Source organism: Poecile atricapillus, chromosome 1 (assembly GCF_030490865.1).
Source record: "Poecile atricapillus isolate bPoeAtr1 chromosome 1, bPoeAtr1.hap1, whole genome shotgun sequence".
Lineage (NCBI taxonomy): Eukaryota > Metazoa > Chordata > Aves > Passeriformes > Paridae > Poecile > Poecile atricapillus.
The window spans coordinates 15531114-15556552 of NC_081249.1; the positions used below are offsets into that span (position 1 = coordinate 15531114).

Consider the following 25439-nt stretch of genomic DNA (forward strand, 5'->3'; position numbering starts at 1 on the left):
TGCCAAACCCCAGGCTGCCAGCACCGCTGTAGCTAATAAGAAAAATGTGTTAGAAAATCAAAAATAATTTTGTTCTTATAAAGAAGCCAGAATTAATTGCCACAGAGTTACTAGAAGCTGGTTTTGTCACGATCGTGGGAGATTATTAAGAAAAGAGAAGGAATTTAAGGATGAACTATTACCCAAACTTCTGACACAGTCTAAATGTGGTCAAAGTCGTGTAAACAACTGGACAGGGGACTCAGCAGGGGAGAAGCTGCGATGGAGCAGAGGGAAGGCAAACGGGCAGCAGCTGCCTTGGCTCCGCGGGCAGCGGGGCCGCGGGCGGTGCGCGGGGGCGCTGCTGCCGCCGAGGGGCGGGCAGGGCAAGTGATAAACGGGGCGCGATCGCCCCGACGGCGCCGCTGCCTCTCAGAGCCGCCGAGGTCGCGGACGGGAGCGGGCGCATTGTCCCGGGAAGGCACGGCGGGGTGGAGCCGGACTCCGCGCTGGGCTCCCCGGGCCGTCTCGTTCGGGGAGGGCGGTGCCCAGCTGTGCTGAGCCCCGCTCCGTGCCGGCCGCCTTCAACTCGCCTCGTCCCGTCTCCGTGCCCGCCCGCCCAGGACCGGAGAGAAGTGAGAGCAGAAGGGCCGGCAGGAGGAGGGAAGGAGTCGCCTCGCCGGGGGTTTGCCCAGCTGTCCGCGATGGGACGCGACCCCGCCTGAGCACCTGCCGGCAGCCCCCCGCTCCCCTCATCCTTCGACGCCGCTATGGAGAGCCCCGCGGGCGGCAGCGCGGCCGCGGAGCCGGCGCCCCCCGGCGCGGAGCCGGAGCTGGCGGCCGGGGGCCCGGCGGAGGCGGAGGCGGCGGAGGTGGGCTCGGCAGCCCCGCGGCCGCGCTGCCTGAGGGCCGTGTACGTGCTGAACGACCCGCCCAAGGCGGGCTCCGGGGCGCGGAGCCCCGAGGCCGGGGCGCGGCAGTGCCTCCAGCGGGCCTGCGAGGCCGAGGGAGCCCAGCTCAGCACCGTCAACTTCGGCGAGCTGGACTTCGGCGAGACAGCGGTGCTGGACGCCTTCTACGACGCGGGTGAGCGGGCTGGGCTGAGGCGGGACGCGGGGCGGGGGCTCAGGCTCCAGCCTGCCCCCGCCGCCTGCCCGGGTCGTGCCGGGACACTGCCGGCTGGGACGGGTACGCGCGGTGAAGGTGGTGCCGGAGACGAGGGGAACGGGGCTCTTGGCTAGGGGTGTGGGGACAGGGAGATGGGTGTGAAGGGATCCTCGTGTAATGCGTCCAATACAGGGATTTGGGAGTTGGTGAGAGAAAAAAGTTGAGGGTCTTATCAGCAGCTCCTTGAGTCGCCAGTGTGTGTTGCCCCAGTAGGACTGTGGATCCTACAGTACCAGCCGAGCCTTAAGGAGTAGCAGAGCTCCTCCCGGGGTGGTTTGCGAAGAACCCTCTTCCAGCTTCCAGGCTGATGGGGAGCTTAGAGTGAGATACAACACAGACATGCCAACCTCTAATCTGGCTTGGCCAGAGGCTTCATGTTCACCACTCTCACTCCCGACTGGACGGTAAAATTGGCTTGTATGTGAACAATGTGATGTTGTATTGCTCTGAACAAGGGCCCTGAGGAAGATTTGTGGGTACTGCCCACCCTGTTCAAGTTCCAGCTGGTGACAGGTGTCTGTCTGATGGTTCAAAAGAAAGCTGCTGTCCTGTCTCCACTCAGAAACACCTGGCTGGTTTGGCACTATGGCAGAGAACTGTGAGCTTTTTGAGCGCACATTGGAAGCCTCTGAACCAATAGGTATTATAAACTAATCAAGGTGAGTATGTGGACATTTTGGTGGCATGTAGACATACTTTTTTACTCCTATCTGTATGAGCCAGAATTAAGAAATGCTGGAAATTCACAGATTCCAAAGATAGAAAGTACTCTTTAAGTCTCTTGAAGTACTCTTTAAGTTGATGTTCATCTTTCACAAGAACTTTGTTTTGCTCATGAGATGTGTTAAAGGATATTTCCTAAAACTTTAGTCTTATTTTAAACTCTCATGTGATTGAGTCCATTTCATCCCAATAAATCAATATTGAGGAATCTCACATTCTTTTTTGTCTGTTTCTTTCCCCAGTCAGGGGTTTTTGTTATGTCTCTGCTAGCAGGGTTGGCAAGTATGTAATATATTATTTGTGTGTCTTAGTACACAAACACAACCTAGCAATTTCTTTTATAGCCCTAATGAAGGTAAGCATAGTAATGTATTCATCAAGATGAAATTATTCCTTCATTTCTACTAATAGTGCTATTAATGTATTAGACACACACCTGCTTTGCATTGTACTGAGAGTCTGAAACAGCTATTTTAAAGGCGTTATTAAATTACTGCATTCTGAAGTGAATACCTCTTCTCTAGGAATGTGCCCTAAATTTGCAGACTTTTGATTCAAGTCATCTTATCGGACCAAGGTAATTTTATCAGTGATTAATAACACTTGGTGGTATTGCAAAGTGCCTTTTTACTGGATACACCTTCAACACTCAATGTTTTGGTTTTTTTTTTCAATCAAAAACTGATTGAATAGTCTGTAATCTGGAATTGTTCCAAAGGAGACTGTTAAAAATAGACTATTTGTGGATTTCTTTCCAGTAGCAACAATTTGAGATCAGCCATGGGGACAACTTCTTAGTTTATGTAATGTATGCCTGGGATTGCTGGCATCTATTCAGTTCTTAAGAGCACCACCATTAAGAAAAAGTTTTAATGTGAACACTCCTATGGCTCATGATGAACTTTGTGTTAGGAAGTTCCCATGTGTTTACTTTAAAAAGAAAAAAAATGTTAAGGTTAATTGCTGCCTGGGTAAAATATTAAGCAGGTGTTTCCCATACTGAAGATACCTCTTACAGTGTATATTTACTTCTTTCTTTCTCTCATAGTGTATATTTCCTTTCTGTAGCTGAGGGGCAGAACCTTAAAAAGTAATTCTTCTTGCTTTGTAGCGAGTGGTGGGGTCTCTAAGAGATGCTTTCCTGTTGCTCTCTCTTGGTTTACTAGTGCAGCCTTAACCATCTACTAATGCCTAATGACTGAGTAGCAAAGACCAAAAGACCATCTCATTGTGAGTAGTATCGATGGCTCTTTGTTAAAAATGCTATCCATTAGCCTTTTTCCTGGATCATGCCTGAAATTGTAGCCTCTGCTCAGCCTTTAGACAACCCCCTCCAAAGCAAGTTTATTTACCTTAGTTAGTATGCATCTATAAGTACCTTTCGTGACAAAATCAGCAAAATTTAAGGACAGAGTGCAATGAAAAACATCAACAGAAACCTCTTTCCTGTCTGCAGGCAGTTTTTCTGGTAGATTTTTTTTTTTTGTAAAACACTGAGAAAAGTGCTGCGAACCCACTTAAATTCCATAATCGGAGTATATGTGTGTTTTTCCTTGAGTGTAGTCATTACTGACTTCCCATCATTTGGAATCTTCTTGTGAATGGACACATGACTTATGCCTTTAGTTAGATATTGCAGACCTGCAGGTAATGCAGGATGACCCTGATCTTAATAAATCACTCAGCTTTCTAAGGTTTTGCTTTGCTAAATGAGAACTACAACACTTGTGAGAGCAAACTTACAAGTTGTGAAATAAGAACTTGGTAAAAGCAAAATAAGATTTCTTTGCTCAGTGTGTGCTAGAAACAAGCTGTCAGCAAAGCAATTTATGTTTTTCAAAAATGGGCAATGATATCTACCTAACAGAGGAGCAATAAGGATGCTTGCATATATTGACTGTGTCTCTGGGAAGAAAGAAAGGTAATATTTTTAGACTAAAACTGGCCACAGGGCAGTAGTGTGAAGCTTTTTTGCAGAAAATAAAAGCAATTTTCCCTAGGAACAGTGAGCCTAGGAGCTAACTAAGAATTTTTAGAGTTCTTCAGAATTATCCCATGAAGAAAATCAAACTATAGGCACTGTAGTGCATTCATAAACAGCTTGAGAGACACAGTGAAAAGGTGAGTGTGACTTGGCTATAGTGATGTTACAGGTAGAATGATTCACAGCTGCAAAGGATCTTTCTGTTCTGAATCTACTAAGAAAGCAAACATGATGTCAGAGTCAAATGTCTGACCTGTACCTCTGGAAGGGTGATGTTAGATAGAAAAAAATGTAGCTTTTCCATGTCTACTCAAAACTATCAAATCTTAGTGCCTGAAGTGCCAGGCAATAGGGTTTGGCTACAGCATTAAGTGGAGTGTACAAAATACGGTTATATAGGTTTTGGGTGTTCCCATTTTGGTTTATGAAATCCTGTCTGTAGCTGATTATACTTTTCCCTCGTGAGTGTGCAGCAGTATGTTTTGAGGCTTGGAATATTTGTTTGACCATTTGATCACAGTATTTAGAAATTATACTTCAGCAGGATGAAAATCAGCTGAAAGGAAGACAAGCTAGAGAGAGGGAGAGAGTGGTGTACTGAGAAATAGAGCTAAATGCTAAATGAGATAAATGAGTATTCCTCTGGCAATCCAGGAAACTGTCAGATAATTTGTGAATATAGGGGAATATTTTGAAGCCTGTTTCTGCTGTTTTGCTACATACTAACTTCTCTAATCAATATCATGTGTGATAAGGCAGCCCCAAAATGCATGGTCAGATACCTGTCTCTGCAGACTTCTCTTCATCTAGAGCCAAGACTTGGGAGTGAGCTCAAACAGAGATTGAAACATGGGTTCTCCTTCTGTACCATAGGTGAACCACTCTTAACCCTAACTTCTTGTCCCTGAAACTCTTTTTCTTCATGTTATGCTGTGAAAGGGGAAGGAGGAAATATATTTGCTGGATCCTAATTTTCAGACACCTGCTGAGAGAATCATTGTTGCCTGTCCTCCAGCTACCTGCCCTGAAAGCCTCTGCCCTCAGAAGGCCAGTGTCCCCACCTCAGAATTGGCAGGGATGCTTCAACTTCTTCAGCCTGAAGGCCGAGTGTACCAAGTGCAGTAAACACTTGTCTCTGGTTTAGGATAATATACAGCGTGGTAACCGGTGTAGCTTAGCTGGGGGCACAGCTTCCCTTGCTGATTCTGTCACAGGGAATGCAGTCTCTGACAGGAATGACAGCTGAGGGCAATAACTTCTTAGAGAAACTTCATCATACCTTCCTGCTGCAGTTTATCTTTGCCCCTGGGTGTGACAGTGAGCAGTAGTGGAGTTAAGGGTTAGCGCTCTGATGTTTACTTCAGCAGGCGGGTTTGCTGTTTTTCTGAGGAATACTTAAAATCTTTCCTTTCTTTTCCCATGCATATCACTCAGTGGCTAGGGCTGTATTTACTTTAAATCTCTAGAGATATATATACCACAGAATACAGAAGTATAGAGAGAAGCAAACCAACCATCCTCAGAAAAGGAAAGTGGTGGATGAGAGGCTGGGCAGAGCTGTTGGGACCTGATCCTTTATTTCTGTGTGGTGCTACACATCTAGAACGACTTCAGATGTCTCCAGCAAAGCTCTGCATTGTGACATCAAACAAAATATTCTGATAACAAAACCCTGAATTTATTATACCAGTGTTGTAGTCCTTTTATACCCAAGTGTGTGAGACTGGTGTTAAATGACAGTAACAAGCCTGATACAATCCATGAGGTCTGTATGTTACTGTCACAAAACAGTTTAGGTTGGCAGGGACCTTAAAGATCATCCAGTTTCAACCCCTCTGACACAGGTAGAGACACCTTCCACTAAATCAGGTTGCTCAAGGTCCTGTCCAGCCTGGTTCTGAACACCTTAGGGGTGGAGTATCCACAGCCTCTCTGGACAACCTATTCCAGTGCCTCACAACCCTCCAAGAAAAGAATTTCTCTGTAACCTCCAACTTAAACCTGCCCTTTTTCGGTTAAAAAACATTGCCCCTTGTCCATTGCAGTCAATCCCAAGTCTGTTAGCTTTGAAAAATGGCTTTGAGTCAACTCTTCTGCTTTTCCTGTGTGTAACCTGAAATTCATCTTGTAAATGTTCTGTGAAGTAGCTCTTTTAATGTCAGCTGAGCAGGCTTAGAAACCCGCAAATAAATAACCATAAGTAGGTTAGATGGAATTCATTAACTTTTCTGTGGTATATTGCTATGGGCCAAATGCAAGATGAGAGCTGTATTCAAAGGAGAATCTCTCTCTGATGGAGAGAGATTGTTTTATTACTTCTCCTTTTGGAACATCTCTTTTTAGCTGTGGTGGGCCATATGGAAAGACATACCAACAATCCAAACCCAGTACAAGTCCTACCTTTTAATGAAGCTTTGAATGAAGTTGTTTGCATTTCTAAAAATCTGATGCTAGCCTGCAAATTTGGACTTCTTCCATTGTTCCAAGGTGAGATTATGAATAAATGCATGTACTGTCTATGTGAAGTGACTCATTTCTGTGCCATGAATTTTGATAAATGAAAAAGTAAAAAGAATGCAGATTTTTTTTCAAGTTTTCTCTGCATGGTATTTTCTTCCATGAGAAAGCCCCAACAAAACCATATAACAACCCAGCAGTCCTGCTTTAGGGCAAATTTAGAGGAAACTTCCAAAGGGGTCCCTCTAGAAAGCAGCTTCAAGTGGCTGCACCCTCTACTGGTTGAAGAGATTTCCTTGGAGAAAAGTGGAAAAAAACCATTTCTTTAACAAGCAAAGTATTCACAAGCATAAAAACATTTTTAATACTGAACAATAAAACCTCTCACTGTTCTGAAAAGACGGCAAATTCAGAAAGTCCTTGTCGTGGGGTGTAGCTGAGCTCGCTCAGTCCCTGGTCAGTCCCTCCAGCGCTGGAAAGCGCCGAGCCCAGGTCCCGGTGGGCCCCAGGTAGGTGGGAGCTCCTGGGGTTTGTCAGGGGTTTCAGTCCAGAGCAGGCCAGTCAGTTCCAAAAAAAAAAAAAAAAAAAAAAGCCACAGTCCAGGGAACTTCTCTGCCTCAGCTGAAAAACTAACTGAAAGCAAAGGACAATACAGTCCATGAGACGGAATGTGGGGGATCAAGTGCAGTTTCTGCAAACAAACTGCACACTTCTTCTCCCCTGCTTTGCTCTCAGGACCAGTCTTAAAGGTGCAGAACTTAACATCCAGCATAAACAGGACAGACAACTGGGGATACAAGCATTGTAAAGTCACCCAGGACACCAGCCTACAGCTGTCCATTTTCTTTTCTCATCTTTCTTTCTTCCTGGGCTTAAATACTAAATTTGAGAAGGGTTCTCAGAATTTGACTGTGGACTCTGTGTGACTGGGTTTTGTAGCCAGAAGCACATTAGATGATTTCTAAGTGTTGAATCAGCTAACAAGGAATCATCTCTCTGAATACAACATAAATGGTGTGTTTCTGTTTTAACTTATTCTGCAAGTAAGATTTTTCACTGTGTGATTTTAAGTCTTATTGAGTCTCACTAAATAGACTTAGAAGCTTTTACACCCATTACAATAATTACAAATGACTTCAAAAATTTGAACATGTGAGATTATTCTGAAGACAGAAACACAACTGCATCTATTGGATTTCCTTAGTTCTGAAGAGAAATTATTGTCACATGGCCCTTGAAAACACTGCAGTTAAAGTGGGTTTTGGCTGTTTGTTTTTAATATTGTTTAGTTAGTTTCTTAAAATAAAACTTGCAGCATTTTCTGGAATTCTTCATATCAGTGCATATTGTTCTGATACAGTTTTTTTCCCTCTGGTAGGAGGAAAGAACTGTGCTGGCTATGCATACCAGTCCACAAATTCTAAAGGTCTTTTTTTTTAAGAATTACATGCAAACATATTTTTCATAAAGTTCCTAAGTTGCTCTGAAGGAATCTACTGTACCGTTTGACTGTGAGATGCTGGCAAGCAGATCTCCAGTTCTGCCTTTTTGCATTTCAAGTTGACTTCCAGTGACTCCCAGCCACTCTTTTCCTTTGCAGTGATTGCACGCTTGCTCAGTCTTGCTGGGCTGTGTGTAGCATACTCTTCATAGGTTGAAGAATTGTTTCTCTTAGACCTGAAGTCACAAAATTAGGTTAAAGGAAAATAAAGGGAGTGTTTGCTTATGTGGGTTAATTACATTGCTTTAATTTCTATCCTCCCGTAAAATAGATAAATTATGGGAGATATGTGGTAGCTCATATTATGTTATGCAGTCATGCTCTTATCAGTGTTAGCATACATTGCTTTCTAATTGTTAAATTACAGTTGCACATTCTAGTTAAAAAGTAACTAATGTTCCTGCTTTTCCTTGAGGTAATGCTCTTTTGATTTGTAAGGGCTTGTGTAAAACCTAATCGAGAACTCAAGATATTTTGGTTTCCTCAAGATGGACTTGTGTCAGAGTAGTCAAGGTTCTTGGCCCGGAACAAGAAGTAGGATACAGTGATTATGTGCATGAATATTATTTGATTTATATTACTTGATTTATATTATCCAATGTATAAATACTGCTGTAATGCAGTATGTAAATAACTCTATCATCTATTAAAACAGGTAATAGTGCAATAGGGTCATGATCTCTCCAGTTATGAGCTTCAGTGAGACCCCCTTGCTTTCTAAACTCAGAGTAGTTTAGGTGTGGCTAGGTCCACGTAGTCTCAGATTTGGTCAACAGTTTATGTCTAAAGGCTTATAAGCAGGTTTGGCTAGAAAAGTACAGGTTAACAGTCTTTAGCCTTGGAGAGTTCACCATTCCAAAGCAACAAAGCACCTATGTAACTGCTTTTGGATTTTATCTCCACATGTGACCAGATCTTAATGTTTTTCACTCATTGTCAATAACTCAATGTTTCCCATCTTTAGGCTGCAGGCTTCTATGCTGGGAAGGGGGCTCCACCTGGAAGCTGCTTGCAACACCAGGAGACCAGCTGGCTCAGTCTCTGCCAGCATTTTATACCCTTATGCCAGCCAGCATGCACCAAAGTCAATCCTGACTATCTTGGCTCCCCCATCTCTGAAGTGCATAATTATGCATTCAGATAATTCCTCCTGCAATACTCACCTGGTGTTCCAATCCTTGGGACAAGCCTCATTGCTATCAGGGGCTGCAGAAAGGGAGAGGGTGTGGGGCTGTGTGTGGAAGTCACATGCACTGACCCAGCTATCTTTTGTCAGCATCACAAGCCTCAGATTCAAACTCTGCAGAACTCTGTTCTGGAAATACTCAGGGCATGCTGCTACTTCCACGCATGTGGAGGAGCAGTTGCAAGGGTGTTATGTGGCTAAAATTTGGCAGTTGAGATGGGTGTAGGGTCTTTCTTAGGGGGGGCCTCAATGTGGTTTACCACTTGCAGGTGAAATCTGTGAATAGAGTAGGCTGTGGTTGCTGTGCACTTCAGGAGGGCTGTGAGTTGCTTTAGCCTCAGGCACCCATGTTGCTGTTCAAAGGTAGCCTGAGGCTGAGCCAAGAGAGGGCTTGCAGCTGTTGCTTTATCCTGTGCCCTGGCATAGGCTGGATATAAACAGCAAAGCTCCTGTCTCGGCTGAGGTCGGGGGTTTCAACGGGCAGCCGATGGGTCAAACGTGTCCCACATTATAATTTCACCTGACCTGTCTTCTTTCAGAAGTACTGCAAATACCTTCACCTTTTCCTGAGAGCATGGGCTAGTTACAGAAACATGCCAGGAGCAAAAAATGCATCACGGTAGTCTGCAAGGAGGAGACATGAATTCTGACACAAGTTTGTATCACTGTGTCATGGGAAACCACTCATGCTTTTTTTATCCTTCGCAGTACTCAGCCTGATGAGGTCAATGATTCTGCTGTGGTGTTCAAGGTGGTAGAATTGAAACTTCTCAAATATTCTTCAGTAATACTTTGGAGCATTTAAAGTTTTGTCTTAGTCAGTAGTTCAACAGCTGTTCTGTCGTGGGGTGCAAAGCCCAGGGGGATTCACAACTTTAAAACGTGTACCCCAGCTTTTATTACATTGAAGGTATATGATCCCAGCCTTGGTTAGCATAATCTTTCTTTGACTGCAGTGGGGTCTCATGACAGGCAGAAATCTGAAATGTAATGAAACAGTAATGACACTGTTAGGACTACATCCCTAGCCTTTTGCTGATGTGGGATGGTACAGCTAAATCCAGCAGTAAGGGATGTACTCCAATTTATCACAGCAGAACTTGAGCACATATAGCTGTGTCTATTCTAGTATTTACTGCTTTTATGTTTAAATCATGTATAAAAAGCCTTCAATATCTCTTTAAAGCAAGACACCAGGAGAATAATCTTGAAGTGCTTTTTTAATCCTGTTTCAGTACAATATTTTTTAATTTTGTGCCATGTTATGGAGGGGAGTGTGTTTGTATTCTTTGCATTTTGTGGGCTTTTTTTCTATCCAGGAAAACAACCCTTCATGCACAGAACTGTGGCTCAACCACGGGTGGCTGAGGACCTCTCAACAATCTGAAGAGTGTTTATCACATGATAAGTGTTTATCACATGGTTTCTAAAGCTTTTGAAGTGTATGCCAAAAATGCATTAGTTCTGGAAAACAAACGAACTTCCATGTAAATCAGCATAATAATGAGCCTTCTCTAAAATTCTTACGTTTCCTACTGATGCTGGCAGTGCTTTCCAAGAATAGTGGTACTTTGATGCCTCCAGGCAAGTCAAAACCAGTGGTAGATTCTATGAAACTGGTTGTGGGGAAAATAACAGGGTGATTTTCTTTTTTAAAGTACCTTTTTCTCTTTTTTTTATTTTTTTTTTTTTTTCATTTTTTGGGGTAGTGAATTATTTGCTACTTGATTGCTGTCCTTTCTCCCTCCTTCCCTTTAAATTTGTTACAACTATTTAGTAGCTAGATCAGCCACAAGAAATTGTGCTGAATCAAGTGTCTTTGCCTTAGTCACAGGAAAGCTGCAGGTTTTTTCTATTGCAAAAATATATCTGCCTGTAATAATTTCATTCAGCTGCATTAACTCTACTGCTGCTGCCTTTCACACACAGAAGCTGAAGAAAGAAATTTCTTTCTGGTAATTCGTGTGTTGAGGGAGACATTCATTGTTAGTTTTGCCTTTACCTGGAGAGTGGCAAGGTGAAACTGGGGTTGGAAACTGGTAAATGAAAGCAGTACAAGGCTGTATTCTGTCTGTGTGTTGCTTTCTAACAGTGCTAGACCAGCCATCACTGTTGTGCTAATCTTAGTAGATAGCAGGAGAAAAGCTAATGTTTATAATGGTGTTACCCTTTGGTACTGGGCTGCCTTACTTAGCAGAGCTTCTGTGTGCACAATCCTGCTTCACACAGTAACTGTCAGCTTTTATCAGCATCAGCTCTGCCTTCTGTGGAACTGAGATACTTGTTTCAGATATTTTCTTTGTCAATGGATGTTTGGTATGCTTCAGTCTTTTTAAACCCAGTTTGAAAAGATGATTACCAAGGTCAAAGCCAAGCACTGTGCTTGTTTTTACTACTGCTGTTTATGGGGCTTACAATAACTGACAAGTTATGGGTTGTTGTCAGCTGGAGAAAGTATTCAAATCAGAATGAAGTCTGAAAATGATTGAGATGGATTTATTGTTTTCATGATAATTAAGTTGTAGAACAGATAAACTTAGCTTTTTGCTTATTATTATAACAAAACTAGGTAAGTCTTCATATTGTTTGGGAAAACCAGAAACTGCCTTGACTTTCTGACTTGTGATCAAGTCAAAAAAAGAATGCCTGATTTTTTTGTTGTTGTTTTTTTACCCTTTAATGCCTCTTCAAATTCCTAGTTTTGCAGTAGTGGCTCTGTGATGATATAATACAAATTCTAAGAATAACAAGTTAATTTCCATAAGTTTGGGTATTTTGGACAATTTTAAAGACAAATATTCAGAATTTAGCATCTTAAATCTAAACTTCCTTGCATACTCTTACCAAGGTGCAGATTAGCCTGGGGATGTTGGTGGATGAGAAACCTGAGGTGGTCCAGCACCCCAGAGAGCCAACTGCACCCTGGGCTGCATCCAATGCCAAAGTAGGGAGAGGATTCTCTCCCTCTGCTGTGATGAGATCCCACCTGCAGCTCTGGGGACCCCAACAGAGGAGGGATGTGGACCTGTTGAAGCGAGCCCAGAGGAGGCTGTGAAGATGATCAGAGGGCTGGAACACCTCTCCCATGAAGACAGACTGAGAGAGTTGGGGCTGTTTACCTTGGAGAAGAGAAGGCTCTGGGGAGACCTTATAGCACTTTGTAGTACCTAAAGAGAGCTGGAGAGGGAGCTTTTACAAAGGTTTGTTCATAGGACAAGAGGGAATTGCTTTAAATTAAAACAGGGCAGGTTCAGATTTGCTATAAGGAAGAAATTGTGAGGGTGGTGAGACACTGGCGTAAGCTGCCCAGAGAAGTTATGGGTGTCCCATCCCTGGAAGTGTTCAGGGCCAGGTTGGATGGGGCCCAGAGGAAGCTGGACTAGTGGAAGGTGTCTCTGAACATGTCAGAGGGGTTGAAACTAGATGATCTTTAAGGTTCTTTCCAGCCTAAACCATTCCATGATTTTGAGGTGATGCGTCCTGCTAAATGCTGGAGACCATGTTTAGAGGTTTGCTGTAAAATCACAGTTTCATGTGATTCATTTTGTCTGAATCACCATTTGGAAGTACTAATATTCCTCTGACTATAGAGATCTTAGGGAATAGGTTCCCCTGTGATAACAGTTAATATTCTCTGTCTACATGCTGGAAGTGTGCTGTATTCATAGGATAGTTAAAGACTAAGTAGATAATGGCTATGACACTAGAAAGACCAGCTTCTAGTAAAATTCTAGATTTTATTGATCTCTATATAGAGTCTTGAAATAGATTTTTCTCATTTTTTAATGGAAGCTGCCCATTTTTAAAATTACAGCATTGAGTGGTACATAAGGATTTTTCCAGTAGCATGTGCAGTCTTTTAGACTGGCACATAAAGCTTGTACTGTTTACAGGAAAGATAAAAATAGCTGAGAGGATCCACATCTGCCCAGCATCTGGAATATTGTATCAATGACTCCCTATCTGTATGTGAGTGCAAGTCTCTTGGCTTGCAGATGATGCCCTGGCTTTATTTAAACTTTATCTGCATTTGCACTTTAATAATAATGCCTTTCCTCAATTAACATTTTTTTTGGTGCATAACTTCCTGTGCTTTATGTGAGTTCTATATGACAGTATGGGAGTCCATCAATATAAAGGGGAAATCTATAATATAGTTATGAGGTGGGATACCCCAGTTTGGCACATAAAAATTCCCAGTGCTAATGATGGAGATGTCTCTTGATATTTGTTTTTAAGAAACACATTTGGGAAAAAATAAGAGATTCAGATTAAGAAAGTCACACTTTTTTATATGCTATATTTTTAAACAAATAAAGGAACAAAGGTCTTAGTTTAACCCAGTTTAACTTAGTTAAACCCAGTTAACTAAGTTATAGCTTAGTTTATGAGCTTTAGTATACTGAAATATTTTTTCTATTTTAGTTCCTTGTATTTTGATTACTTTTCTTCTTATTATATGTTTTTGGTAAGAAGATAAAGATCAGCATAATTTTACTACTCTAATTTTTTTATATATGTTGTTGGCCGGTGTGTGACCTGTGGGAGATGTGCAGATTTAGCAGGTTTTTTATGTTCCCCAGCCAAGGTATTCAACATTAAATGATGGGCGATTCTCAAATAGTTTAGTTTGGATAAATGTCTAAAAGGCTGAAGCTTATCTAACCTCCTTGGCTTAAATATTTATTTGCCTGCAGCTGGGGAGAAAGGGACAACGTTCCTTGTTGAATTTCATACTCTTTTTAATTTCATTTAGGCCAGGTTATCCAGTTGTGTAACCTTTTTTTGTCTGTACTTCATTCCCTTTGATTGCCTTTGATGACCCAGTGTAGGAAGTACAGGAAAAGTTAAATAAAGTTCACCTTTCTCATTCCACCTCCCCTCCCCGCCCTCCAGTTACAAGCAAGCTTCTAATTAGGTTCAGGCTTGGGGTGTTTTTTCTGCGTGCTCTGAACAGGCTGGCTCCACTCCAGTGCACTGCAGTGGAAATGGTCTTGTGTGAGCCTTGGCACACTGCTAGTGCAGCAGGCAAGTGTGAAGCACCTGCTTTTAATTTACTCTGCTGTTTCTGTTCTTTTCTGATACTAAATAGGGAAGAAAAATATCCTATAGAATTAGTAGTTCTTTAACTCTCAGAAAAAATTTAGGGAACAGTGTTAATGACTTGGCATAGTGAAAAGTATGTATGATGTGAGACTGTTAGTCATTATGTGTCTAGAATCTATATCAAAAATTTTAATATACTGAGAGTATATAAACAGAGGAAATTATTGAACAGGTGTCTTTCTCAGATCATCTGTGACCAATAAAGTTTTTTTTCCAGTGGTCTGGATACGTAGATTTAAAGCAAAAAATGAGTTACTTCTGGAATCTTCATTTGTCTAACATCTGTGAATAAAAAAAAGGAGACAAATGTGGATTATTTAAATACTCTTTGAGAAGTTTAAGATGCTGCTTCTTTTCTATTAATTTTGGTATAAAGGTTGAATGAAAAATGGAAATACCTGTCTTGCTGAGGTAAGAATCAGGCATACTAGTTGTTCAGTAGATACTTAGCTGTTTTGCAGATGGAAGAATGCAGATGCTGAATCAGAGAGTATTCAAGTTCTAACTCATAACAGAGTACAATAGGATGATAGAAGTGAGTCTCTTAGGTAAAATATTAGGAATTTTCTTCTCTCTGAAGGCATTGGGTTTATTACAAAGTACCTTTAAAATGAGGGCTCTGTTTTTCAAAGTCACTGTTTTTGTTTCAGTGATGTATTTTTTTCCTTCTGAAACTCAGAATCTTAATAACTGCATAACAAGCCCATCCCTGAAATCCCAGTTTATGTGACTAGGCTAGCATCACACAGCAGCTGTGGGGTAGGAAGAAGCAGGTATGGAATTCAGTTTTGCAGACAAGCATTCAGTTGCTTAAGCCATGATAATGCCCTTTTTATTCCTGCAATGTTGTCAGCCTCTGTCATGGTGTCATTGCTTATCTCAGCAGCCAGAGGCTGATGGGAACTGCCCACATACCCCACAGTCACTGGTCTGCTGTGAGCTGTTCTCATGGGGTAATCCCAGCAGGCAGATGAACACCACACACTCCCTCCCTCACCTGCAGGGTTGGAGAGAGAACTGGAAGAGTAGAAGTGAAACAATTAGTGGGTTGAGAAAAGGACAGTTTAATGTAAGGCAAAAGCTGCTTGTGTTGTGTTATTTGGCACCAAGACTAGCTCAGGTTGGATTACTGTTGCACATGCACTGCTTCTTGTAAGGCTTCTCCTCCAGTGGTTCCTGCTATAAGCATTTTTATGACATGCAACTCAAATCGTAGTTGTAACCATGTGAAGGTGTATCTATTAAAATCTGCACCTCTGCTCGCTTTGAACCAGACCATAGTGTTTAAAATGGCAATTAAAAAAAAAAGAGAAAATTTACTCTATCTCAGCCAAAACCAGCACAGCTGTGCTTAAAAAAGTTTATTAGAATGTTAAGATTTTTTAGTGTATTTTAACAATGGTTAGGTAGCCAGTATCACTACTTATTTATCAGTCTGTGATAGAGTATTTCACAGTATATATAAAGGAAGGATTGTTTATCCTGAAACATGTAGTGATTAATAGTTTTTGTTTTTTTACACTGTACATGGTCAAGTGAGTGATGTCAACCTGAAATAGCCAATTGCTTTGTCTCTTTTTTCTCCATTTTACATCTGATGGGTGCGTGTTTACAAGGTTTAAATAATAGTAATTTTAAATGTAAGTACTTTGTTTTGGCACTCATGAAATATGATTATAATTCAGTGCAGGTGATTATAAGAGGTGTGTACCATCTCAGCCTAGAGCTGTTTTTACTACTTACAGAATTGGATTTTTTAGTTACAGATGCAGATGTCTTTTGTTATATGATATGGAAAAAGTGAGTTTTCCTGGAATTAAGTTTTTAACCTTTATTTCTTTCAATTATTGTTAAGTTTAACAGTTTCTTGAAGTAGTTTCCTCAGATGATAGTGTGAAGCTGGTAGCTGATACCACTCACAGGACTGATTAGCTGCAGTGACAGAACTTCTGTCTGCTACTGTGCTAGCACTGAGTTAGCTAGAGATTGCCAAGTTAAATATAGGTTAAGGGATAAGAGGAGACCAGGATGATGAGAGAGAGACTCAGAGACAGTGGATCATGTGAAAGAGGTAGGAGTTGCAGGCAGCCATAAACATTCATTTGCCAGAGCCACAAAACCACTGAAAAGGCTAAGATGCAAGCAATGAGATTTCTCTCAGTTCCTAACCTGGGAGCTTTAACAGAAATGGTATAAATATTGATCTCTTGTGCATGTCACAACTTTTGTAATTAATTTATTACCAGTGTATAGATCTTGGCAGGATCCATCTGATATAGAGACCTGTGACTGTGGTGCCAGAATGGGTAGATTTTTACAGTCCTTCCTCAAGGGAGGCTGTGTAAAGGGGTCTGTGCTGTATGAGTTTCCAGAGACTGTGTGTGTGGACTTTGTCTTTTTGACTTTGACCACTCACACTACTGTGAGTTAACTCCCTCAGACTTGACATTGTGTTGTTCCTGGGACCTCATAAGCTATGGTATGAAAGGAAAAAAAATTTAAATAAAATATAAGGTAAAGTCTATTACTAGCTTTTATATTAATCACTTTGTCTTGCAGGGAAATGTAATGCTTATATTTGGCTTGAAGGTATTTTTGCTAAAAATTTAACTCATGTATAAACATTACCCATAGCCTGGGAGGTTATAGTCAATGCTTCAATGTAATTGAACAGTCAGGTTGTATCAGGTTGTAATTGAACAGTCAGGTTGGCTGAGACAGCGCATGCAAAAACACCTCTTAAAGAACAGTCATCCCCACAACTGTATAATACTGAGTGCCAAAACAAACAACGTTGTACACTGGGACTCACAAATGAGCTCCCAACTTATGGAAAACTCGAGCAAGAGTTAAGTGTTTGAGAGACCCGTGGAAATCTTAGGTGAGGGTTTGAATTGTGACAATGCTTCTTTTCTCACATATAGAGAGAATGTGAGTAAAGTACTGATGAGAAAGATCTACAGTCCTTCTCCATTGGCCATTTTGTTGGTTAACTGATGGGAACATATCCAGGAAAACATCTGCTGAGATTATATAATTCTTGACTGAAATGCCTAAATGGTTAATGAAATTCTTCAAAGAAGAGTTGTGAGGCTCTGTGGCAGGGGCGTTGTGGCACTGAACACCTTCAGTGTGTGTGGAGGCCCAGGGGCCTGTTACCAAAATGCCCCAACCCTGAAGAGGCAGAGGCAAAAGGGGAGAGACTCTAGAATAGAGTAAGAAAAGGCCTCCCTCCCATGGGCCTTTTGTAGCCACATGTTGGTGTCTTTTGGGTTCTGGTGTGTGTGGGGATTGATGTCACCCTTGTTCAGCCCCTGTTTACCATTCATGTACCCTTCCTAGAATGTTCTTCCTTCTTTTAACCCCCACTGGCTCTGTTTTTCCACATTGTTCCACTCTGTTATCCCCTTGGTTCTCCCAACCCTTATCCACTCCCCTGCACCACTTTCCCTTGTCCCCATTGAACCTTGACCCTCAGATCTGCCCCTTTTGCCCCTCATTTAACCCTGTGCCCTGATCCCAATCCTTGGTTCTCGTCCCTGCACCTATTTGAGGCTGTGTTCAATAAACAGTTGTTGGATTGCCAAACTGGAGCACATCCCTTCATCTCAAATCATAAATAATCACAATAAATAAATGCATTTTCTATGGTGTGCTCTGGGCTCAGAGACACAGGTCGCTCTCTGGGATCTCGTTGCAGCACACACTGTAACAAGTGTGGATGTCTGTAGTTGCTTGGACTCCCCTCCTAGGTAGTAGAGAGAAACAGGTGATTCTGGGCTGCAATTCATCTCCCAAAGGAGGCTTCTAACAGCTCAGAGGAATGGGGCTTTAAAAGCACTTTTCCCCTCTCTGTATTGGCAGTGAAGGCAGTGAGGACAGGCTCATCTGAGACCAAGCATCTCCCTTGTGGCTCTCTGACCAGCTCACTGCCAATAACTTCACTTTGGAATGGGCAGCAGTTCATGAGGCTAAGGGGAGTTACTTTCAGATAGCCTCACACATCTGACAAATTTCTGGTTTGCTGCTTGAAAGCAGTAGGTTTTCTTAATTTGCCATGAGAGGATGTTTAACAGTGGCCAGAAAAATAAGTTCTCCAATACAGTCCCAAAATGGCTTGAGTTGGTTGTAATTAAATCTCTTAAATAGAAAAAAGAAACTAACAAAACCCAACAACCTGAAGCAAAGACTTGGCAAAGGTAAAAAGGACTGAAAGGAAAGCTTTGTCATGAAAGATATTGAGCAATTTCTAAGCCCAGACATGCACTGCTTACAGTGAATTATTCCTAATTTCTGCCATTCAATATTTCAAGAAGAGTTCTTTGAGGATTAGTTCTTTGTTTCCTTCTTTCCCTAAACTACCAACTGTAAAAAAAACAAAGAACAAAGAATTCAGAAATTATGCTATCTTCTGAGAGAGGTTATTTTCATGTGTTTCCAATCATACAATATTTCTCCTCTTCATATTTGTGCAAAAGTATTAAAAACACATTCTGAGCTTGGATGCCCTCTGTATTACATTAACTGCATTACTTTTCTTCCCATGCCAGTTCTTGTGGGTGCTGGTTATATTCTGATTTGGCAGAGTTTGAAGGACTCTCCCTGAAGATCAGTTTAAAAAATAATAAGCATAGGCATGCTTTTAGCACAATTTTGGCTTTTCTAGATCAATAGAATTGCCCTGTTATTTTAAAACAGTGTCTTGCCCTGTTTGAAGATTAGTTTTATTTGTATTTAATAAGTATCAAAAATGTTTCTTAAAGCTTTTACTGTCAAAGGTTTTTGGAAGAGTCCTTGCTTTCATTTAATAAAATAATTCCTAATATGCAATTTCACGGCAAAGAATTGGAAAGCTTCAGATGACATATCTAATGAATAAGAAAACCCCAAAACATAAAAATAAACGGGAACTCGGGTTACAGATCAATTCCTAGAACCAGCAGTGTTGCTCACCTGCTGTAATTTGTCCTGTTCCTTTCAGCTAAAGTGCAGTTTCTTGGATGATGTAATTTTTGGAACAGATATTTAGATATTAAGGAATATGTATTAATTATAAATATGGCACGAAAACTTTGTTGTGGTATAGAAAAATGAGTTGTTTTAGATACTGGTTTCTCCTGAGTTGCAATAAATGCCACTGAAGCATGAAAAATATGTTCTGATTCTATTTTTAGTGTGCGTTCCATGTACCAGAGGACAGATGAAAGATGCAGTATCTGTAAAGTAACACCACAGCACTAAAATGATTACTGGCGGTAATGTTCAGGTCTTCATGTAACCCTGTTCTGGAGTTGTTTGTATGAAAGGGGGATTTTGTACAGAATTACAGAAGCCAGAGATGAGTTTTGGCCCCTCAGTCTGTTCTGTTGTTTTGGATGGTTGTCTGATTTTCACAGTATCCTCTGAGGGCTGATTTTGCTGGATAGGAATTGCCAGGGAATGTTATAATATCATACATTGCAAGATACTAAGATAGCCTAGGACTAAAACTTCCAAATGTTGCCAAAGCTAGTATTTGAAATTAAAAGGACAAAAGATTACAGGTGAGAATTGATCTCAAGAGCAAGAAATTTGTCTCTAGTTATGACTCAACAAAATATTTAAAACAAATACATGTTTTGCATTCTTTACCTACATTAAAATACTGACAGGCTCTGTGCACACGGTGCTGTGCTGGTTGCATTCATCACGAGTTTCACTCCAGCTACATGTGCCTCTGTTTGTGATACGCTGGATTATTTTGTTGTCTGCTTCTTTGCACTTCACATTTCATCACCTGCAGCTTGGCTGTCCAAAAAGTGCTCATTCCTGTGCCATTTCAGGACCCTGGGGGTGCTCCCAGGGCTTTCACTGGAAGCTTTATAAGGCACTACTATTACCTATACATGAAAAATAAATGTTCCAGCTTTCTTACCTCCATTTTCAGACTGTAATCAGACTGTAAGCACTACAACTTTTCTTAGTAAGTTTTAACCATTCTGGTAGTTTAAAACCTGCATTATTTCAGCTCTTTGCCCCAGGAGCTGAGACGATTCAGATTGAATGTTCCAAATTTTTCATGTGCGTAGGAAGGAGGAGCTGCCTTGCTGGGCCACATGAAAGGACATTGTAACATCACCCAAATGCTATGGTTAGAAACATTCAGTTGTCAGCTGTTCCTCCTCCTCCTCTTCCTCCTTCTTTACATGGATGTGTCTGCTTTCCACACAAAGACCAGCTGGCCCACTTTGCTTAACACAGCTGTTCCCAGAATTGTCTCTGGAGGTGGGACAGTGCCAGTGTTGATGTGTTGTGTGAGTGGAGCAAAGCAATCTTTGAATTGCTACAGTTAGTAATGCTTCTGGGTGGTGGAAAGGCTTATCTTAAAAATTGAATTTTTTTGGTTTCCTAGTTATAGCAGAGCTCAGGATTTGCCTGTCCTTTCAGGAAAGTTATTTAAGAGCAAACTTTCCTTAGTCAAGAATGCTGCTGCTGCTCAGCTAATACATAGTTCATCTTCAGTACTTGCTGCATTCACATTCACTGAGCAGAGCACTTTCATGGGGAAGGATGTGAAGCTGGTTTCCAGAGCAAGATTTGACACACAGAAAGGAGGAAATGCAAAAGAAAGGTCTGACTTTGCCCCCTATGTTTGTGGTTCTAAGAATGCTGGCTTTTATAATTGTTAGGCACTATGGTGTTGCCTTCCATTTTGCTTGGTGGGAGGAGAAGTGACACATTTTGGGGTGTGGTGTCTTTTCTCTTTAGTAAATCACTTTATAGCATAAAACCTGTTGCAGATGTAATGCCACAACTAAGTCAAAAGCGAGTGAGAAGCTCAGTCTGAGAACAAAGATTAGAGGTGTTGCTCGGTTTTTATAAAACAGCAGAAGTCTGAAATTACCGCTCAGTGGTAACCACAACAGTTCTTTTATTTTCCTGGGCAAACACAGAAACCATGGAAAAGTACCTTTCAGAATTTTTGCCACTTGATGCCCAGGTTTTAAGAATTCCTAAAGAGATCCATTAGAGCTGTCAAAAGCAAGATATGACTAAGTTTAGATTTTGCTTCATTTTATAGTCAGAGTGTGTATATGGACAATGTACTAGAACTGGAATTCTCTGTTATCTTCTCAAGATAACAATAATTTTAAAATAGTGAATTAAAAATTATTTGGCCAGTAATAAAGTTTTCTTCTTTCTCCAATTTCTGGTTAGTGTCATTAATAAAACCTGATAATGTCACCTTTTTTTTTTTTCAGTGCTTACTGTATGTGAACAGAAAGAAATCTTTTTTCCCACACTGATATGAGGATTCATATCTAATTTAATTCTTATTTTCCCTGTCCTTTGAATCACTTCCTTTTGCCTGTGAACTGTAAGCCCTTTCCAAAGGAAGTGCCATCTGTGCATCAAAAAGTTTCAGGCATACAGTGTGCATGCTTCTGTTTCCTTTTCTGAAGTAGGCAGTAGGCTGGAATTTGTAGTCAAGGCTCCAGCCACTCCAGGACTCTTTTGCAAAAGTTGATTGCAGCTTATAAAAAAATTTTCTTCTTAGAGTGCTTTGTAAGCAATTTATGAATTATTACAGTTAATTTTAATTTTAGTGTTTATAAAGAAGTGGAGCACTTGGTTTTAATCTACAAGAAGTGTAGCTTGCAATACATGAAGTTGTTTTTAAAATGCTGTTTAATGTGATTATAACATATACAAATCTATATTGCAGGACAATTCATTACTGATTAGTTTGTTTTTATTTTTATTACCAATTCTGTCCCTATAGCAAACCAGTGATGTTAGCAAAGTTCACGCTATAACATTGCAAAAACTTGAAAAGGTTGAATTGAAATACTTAAAAATCCTAAATTTAAAAAAAGCTTTATTTTTGTCTCCTGGGTCCTTCAGCTTCTAAGGCAATATCTGTATTTAATTTGGTGCTTTAGATTGTAATTGGAACAATATTTTTTCTGAGAAAAGTAAGCAGATTTTTACAAGATACCATGATTAAAAAGCAGTAAGATTTAAATGAAACTTGGTTCATTGTGAAAGCCATAATATCATCACAAATGTTGACATTTGCTAACATTGGCTTATGCCTAGGATCTAATGGAGGCCACTGGCAGTTTGCTGGTATAAAAGAACTGTGCTGAAAAATCACCTCAACAGTTCTTTTGGTAGATTTTACAAATGTGCTTTATTACCTTGAGCTTCCCAGTTTCTGGGAGTATAGGGTGTAATAAAGTTGACAGTGCTGTGCCTTTTGTTTTAGCTTAAGTGAAAGCTGCAAAGGGTTCCTGGTTTTGCAAATACACCAAGTTTTCCATAATTGTTTCCTTGTAAAAACTTTGGTATTATCTTCTTTAAAGGGCTGTGCTGAAATCAAAATTAATATGTATTCTGAAGTTAAGGATTTTTCATTTCTTTTTCTGTAGGAGTATTGTTGTTTTTGTGAAAACTTTGATAGTTTTCTTCAGTGGTTTTCAAGAAATGACATATTTTTTTAATGTACTAACTGATGCAAATAGCCAATCATCTGAAGCAATACTAATGTAAGGTTCATAATTTTCAGGGTGCTAGTGAATAGCAAAGGGCTGAGTTCTGCATTTTCCTCCAATAAAATTTCAATTATCACATTAAGTTTGGGAGTGTTTTTTAAATCTGTTATGTATAGAAAGGTTCCAAACGCTGAAAAACAATGAGTCAAAAAAATGGAGTAAGGTTTTTGCTCTGTACATGGATAAGGCTGGGTGGAAGTGAATCTTAGATTAGAAGTTGAAAGCAGTGCAGACATTTTTGACCTTTTTCTTCTGTTAGGCCCCCTAGATTCCATTTAACTATCAGTATATTTCAGGCTATTTCTTAATTTTCGTCTGTTTATTACTTTTTAACTTACAGATGCCAAAAGCTGATGCCAAAATTGTCCTTTTTGTTTTGCTAACCATATCATAAATCATAAGAAAGCCACGTGAAGACTTGTGATTTACTTAGATCATTAAATTATATGATGTCTTCAGGTGCATTTCAGATAGAGAAATAAGTCCTCTGGTCTTAACCTGTTTAATAATGTTTTTCATGTTGAATTATTTGTTAGTTTCATAGTCTCCTATTTTACCACAGTTGATGATCTCTAATTTTCTGTTGTCACAGTTATTCGTCTCTTCTCTGTCTGCTCTCGTAAGACACACTAATGTTAAAATATGTAAGCTGCAGTACATTAAATGAATTATGTGCCATCTGCTGCAACAATGCAGTGACCTAATCAAGAATGTATATAGTGCTGAATTATCTTAATGCACTACAAATACACACATACCATAATCATTTTACAGTGAAAACAAAAGCCTAGATAAATGAACTGCAATCACGTAACAAACTGAGATCAGTTTTTGGGTTCATAGGCAACTACTAGAGAACAAAAACAGTTGAAAATATATGCTGTGCTTAAGAAGAAATGAGGGAGAACACATTTTTATGGGTATGCTCTTTTGAACACGAGTTGTCACTGCAGAAAAGAAGCCATGAGTTTAAATGTTCTGTTCCAGAATAATTCAAAGTTGGTCATATGCAACATGAGGCACATTCCCACCCCTCCACTGCGTCTGGTGGATGCATTATACAGATTTTCACTTGGAAGCTTTCTGTCTTTCCAGAGAGGCTATATCTTCCCCTGCTCTCTCTCTTTCCTTCTGAACATAGGAAACCCTCTCCACTGGTCATTTAGGCCTGTGTGAAATATTTCATTACTTCATAAAATTTCTCATGTGTGATAAGATTGGATAAAAATTGCCATTGGCTTTTGCTTCACCCCTGTCTGTAATGGAGGTTCAACCTCAATTTGTCAAGGGAAGTCCAAAAGTATATTTGGCTGACCGGGCTCTTTTATTACAGAGAATGGGAGTTGAGAATAAACTCTGATTTACTTAGGTTTCTATTCATAAATCAAGATTTGCAAAGCATATACTAGTGTTGAAGTTATTTCTTTTAATGTGTCTCTGGAAGTTCAAGGAAATTCCTGTCTCTCTTATCAGCCATTCTAAATGCATGGTTGAAGTGAAGGGCCCTATATCTTGCTTTTAAAGAACTGTAAATGAAGAATTTTAGTCTAAATCATGAAAGAAATATAACTGAAACAGAAGTATTTGTGGTGTTCCATACTAGCTTTGTTCATTACATGACTCACAAAACTGCCTTACTCTGAGAAGAGAGATGTACCCCTGAAAACAGTAGTTCTGGGGACAGTGCTCAGACCCAGCCATAAGCGACACTGAGCTCTGCACTCTCAGCACCCCATGCACTGGGTGCATCTCAGAGATCTACTGATTTTATAAGTGTTTACTGTTGGTCATATATTCTCCACCCAAATTTGCATTAATTTCATGGGCCCTCTGTGTTCATGCTGCATTACACTAGCAGATAAGTAAATCTGCTTTGTAATTAGATCTTTTTCCTCTCTGCTCCAAGCCTGCTGTTGTTGCTCCTGGAGGAGGGCTTGAAGAGCTCCAAAGGAATGCAGCTTCTCATCTCTGCTCTAGCCCACAGCAAAGAGCACTTTGGATGATCTGCCTCTGTCTGCTGTCACATCCTTCTGTTTCATTCCTTGGCTCCCATGCTGAAACTCAATCCACTCAGTTATCTTCCTGGGGCTTTTTTTTAACTTGCATGCATATTTTTGTGGTACATCTTCATCTCTGCTACTCTGCATTTTGTTTTATTTTTATTTTATCTTATTCGCACCTGTGTTTATGAGGTGTGAATAAGCAAAGAAAACCTGTTCTCATAAATCTTTTTATCATGTGAGAATTAATAAAGGATGAATAACTACCCTTTTAAATAGAGGTGCTTACTTCTGTTCTTATGTCCATGTCATATGTTTTTGATACCACTTATGTTGCTATGAAGCAGCAATCAACAGAAGACAAATTTCAGTTGTAGTCCAGATGTGGCAATGAGCTGTGTATAACCTTATTTCAGTGAACTCTGTTACAAATCATTGCTCATGTTGTATTGAAAATGCAATATCTGTGTACAATAAGAATGCATTATCTGAATTCTCTTTCCAGGATGATGATTTTGATTTCACAGTACTCTGATTCCCCAAAAACATTCTTATACAAGCACTAAAAACCATCCAAGCTCCTAATTTTTTTTCCCTAGATAGTCTTTCATTCTCAGTCTGCTTGTTAGTTGGATTTTGCAATATTGGTGTAATCTAGATTCTGTTGGATTTATGGAGCTGGGGTTTACTTTTTCATGTTCTCTCAGTTACATGACACTACAGTGTGCAATACACGAAGAATTTTATCCATGCTGCAGGCAGCTGGCTAAACACTGGAACTGGAAAGATCATCTGTAGATGG

The 25439-nt window shown here is 40.4% G+C and overlaps 1 protein-coding gene across 3 annotated transcripts in view; it reads left to right on the top strand.

Annotated features, from left to right (window-relative positions):
* The first annotated feature begins 442 nt into the window (after positions 1 to 442).
* MAP3K15 (mitogen-activated protein kinase kinase kinase 15) overlaps positions 443 to 25439 on the top strand; it is an 82918-nt gene continuing 57921 nt past the window's right edge. For 2 of the 3 annotated variants that reach the window (XM_058829428.1, XM_058829437.1), the window contains exon 1: positions 443 to 1065. In XM_058829428.1, coding sequence (XP_058685411.1) covers positions 750 to 1065 — 316 coding nt within the window. In that variant the 5' untranslated portion in view covers positions 443 to 749. Of the gene's footprint in view, positions 1066 to 1359; positions 1806 to 25439 lie in introns of all 3 variants that reach the window. The other variant, XM_058829447.1, reaches the window with a different exon arrangement.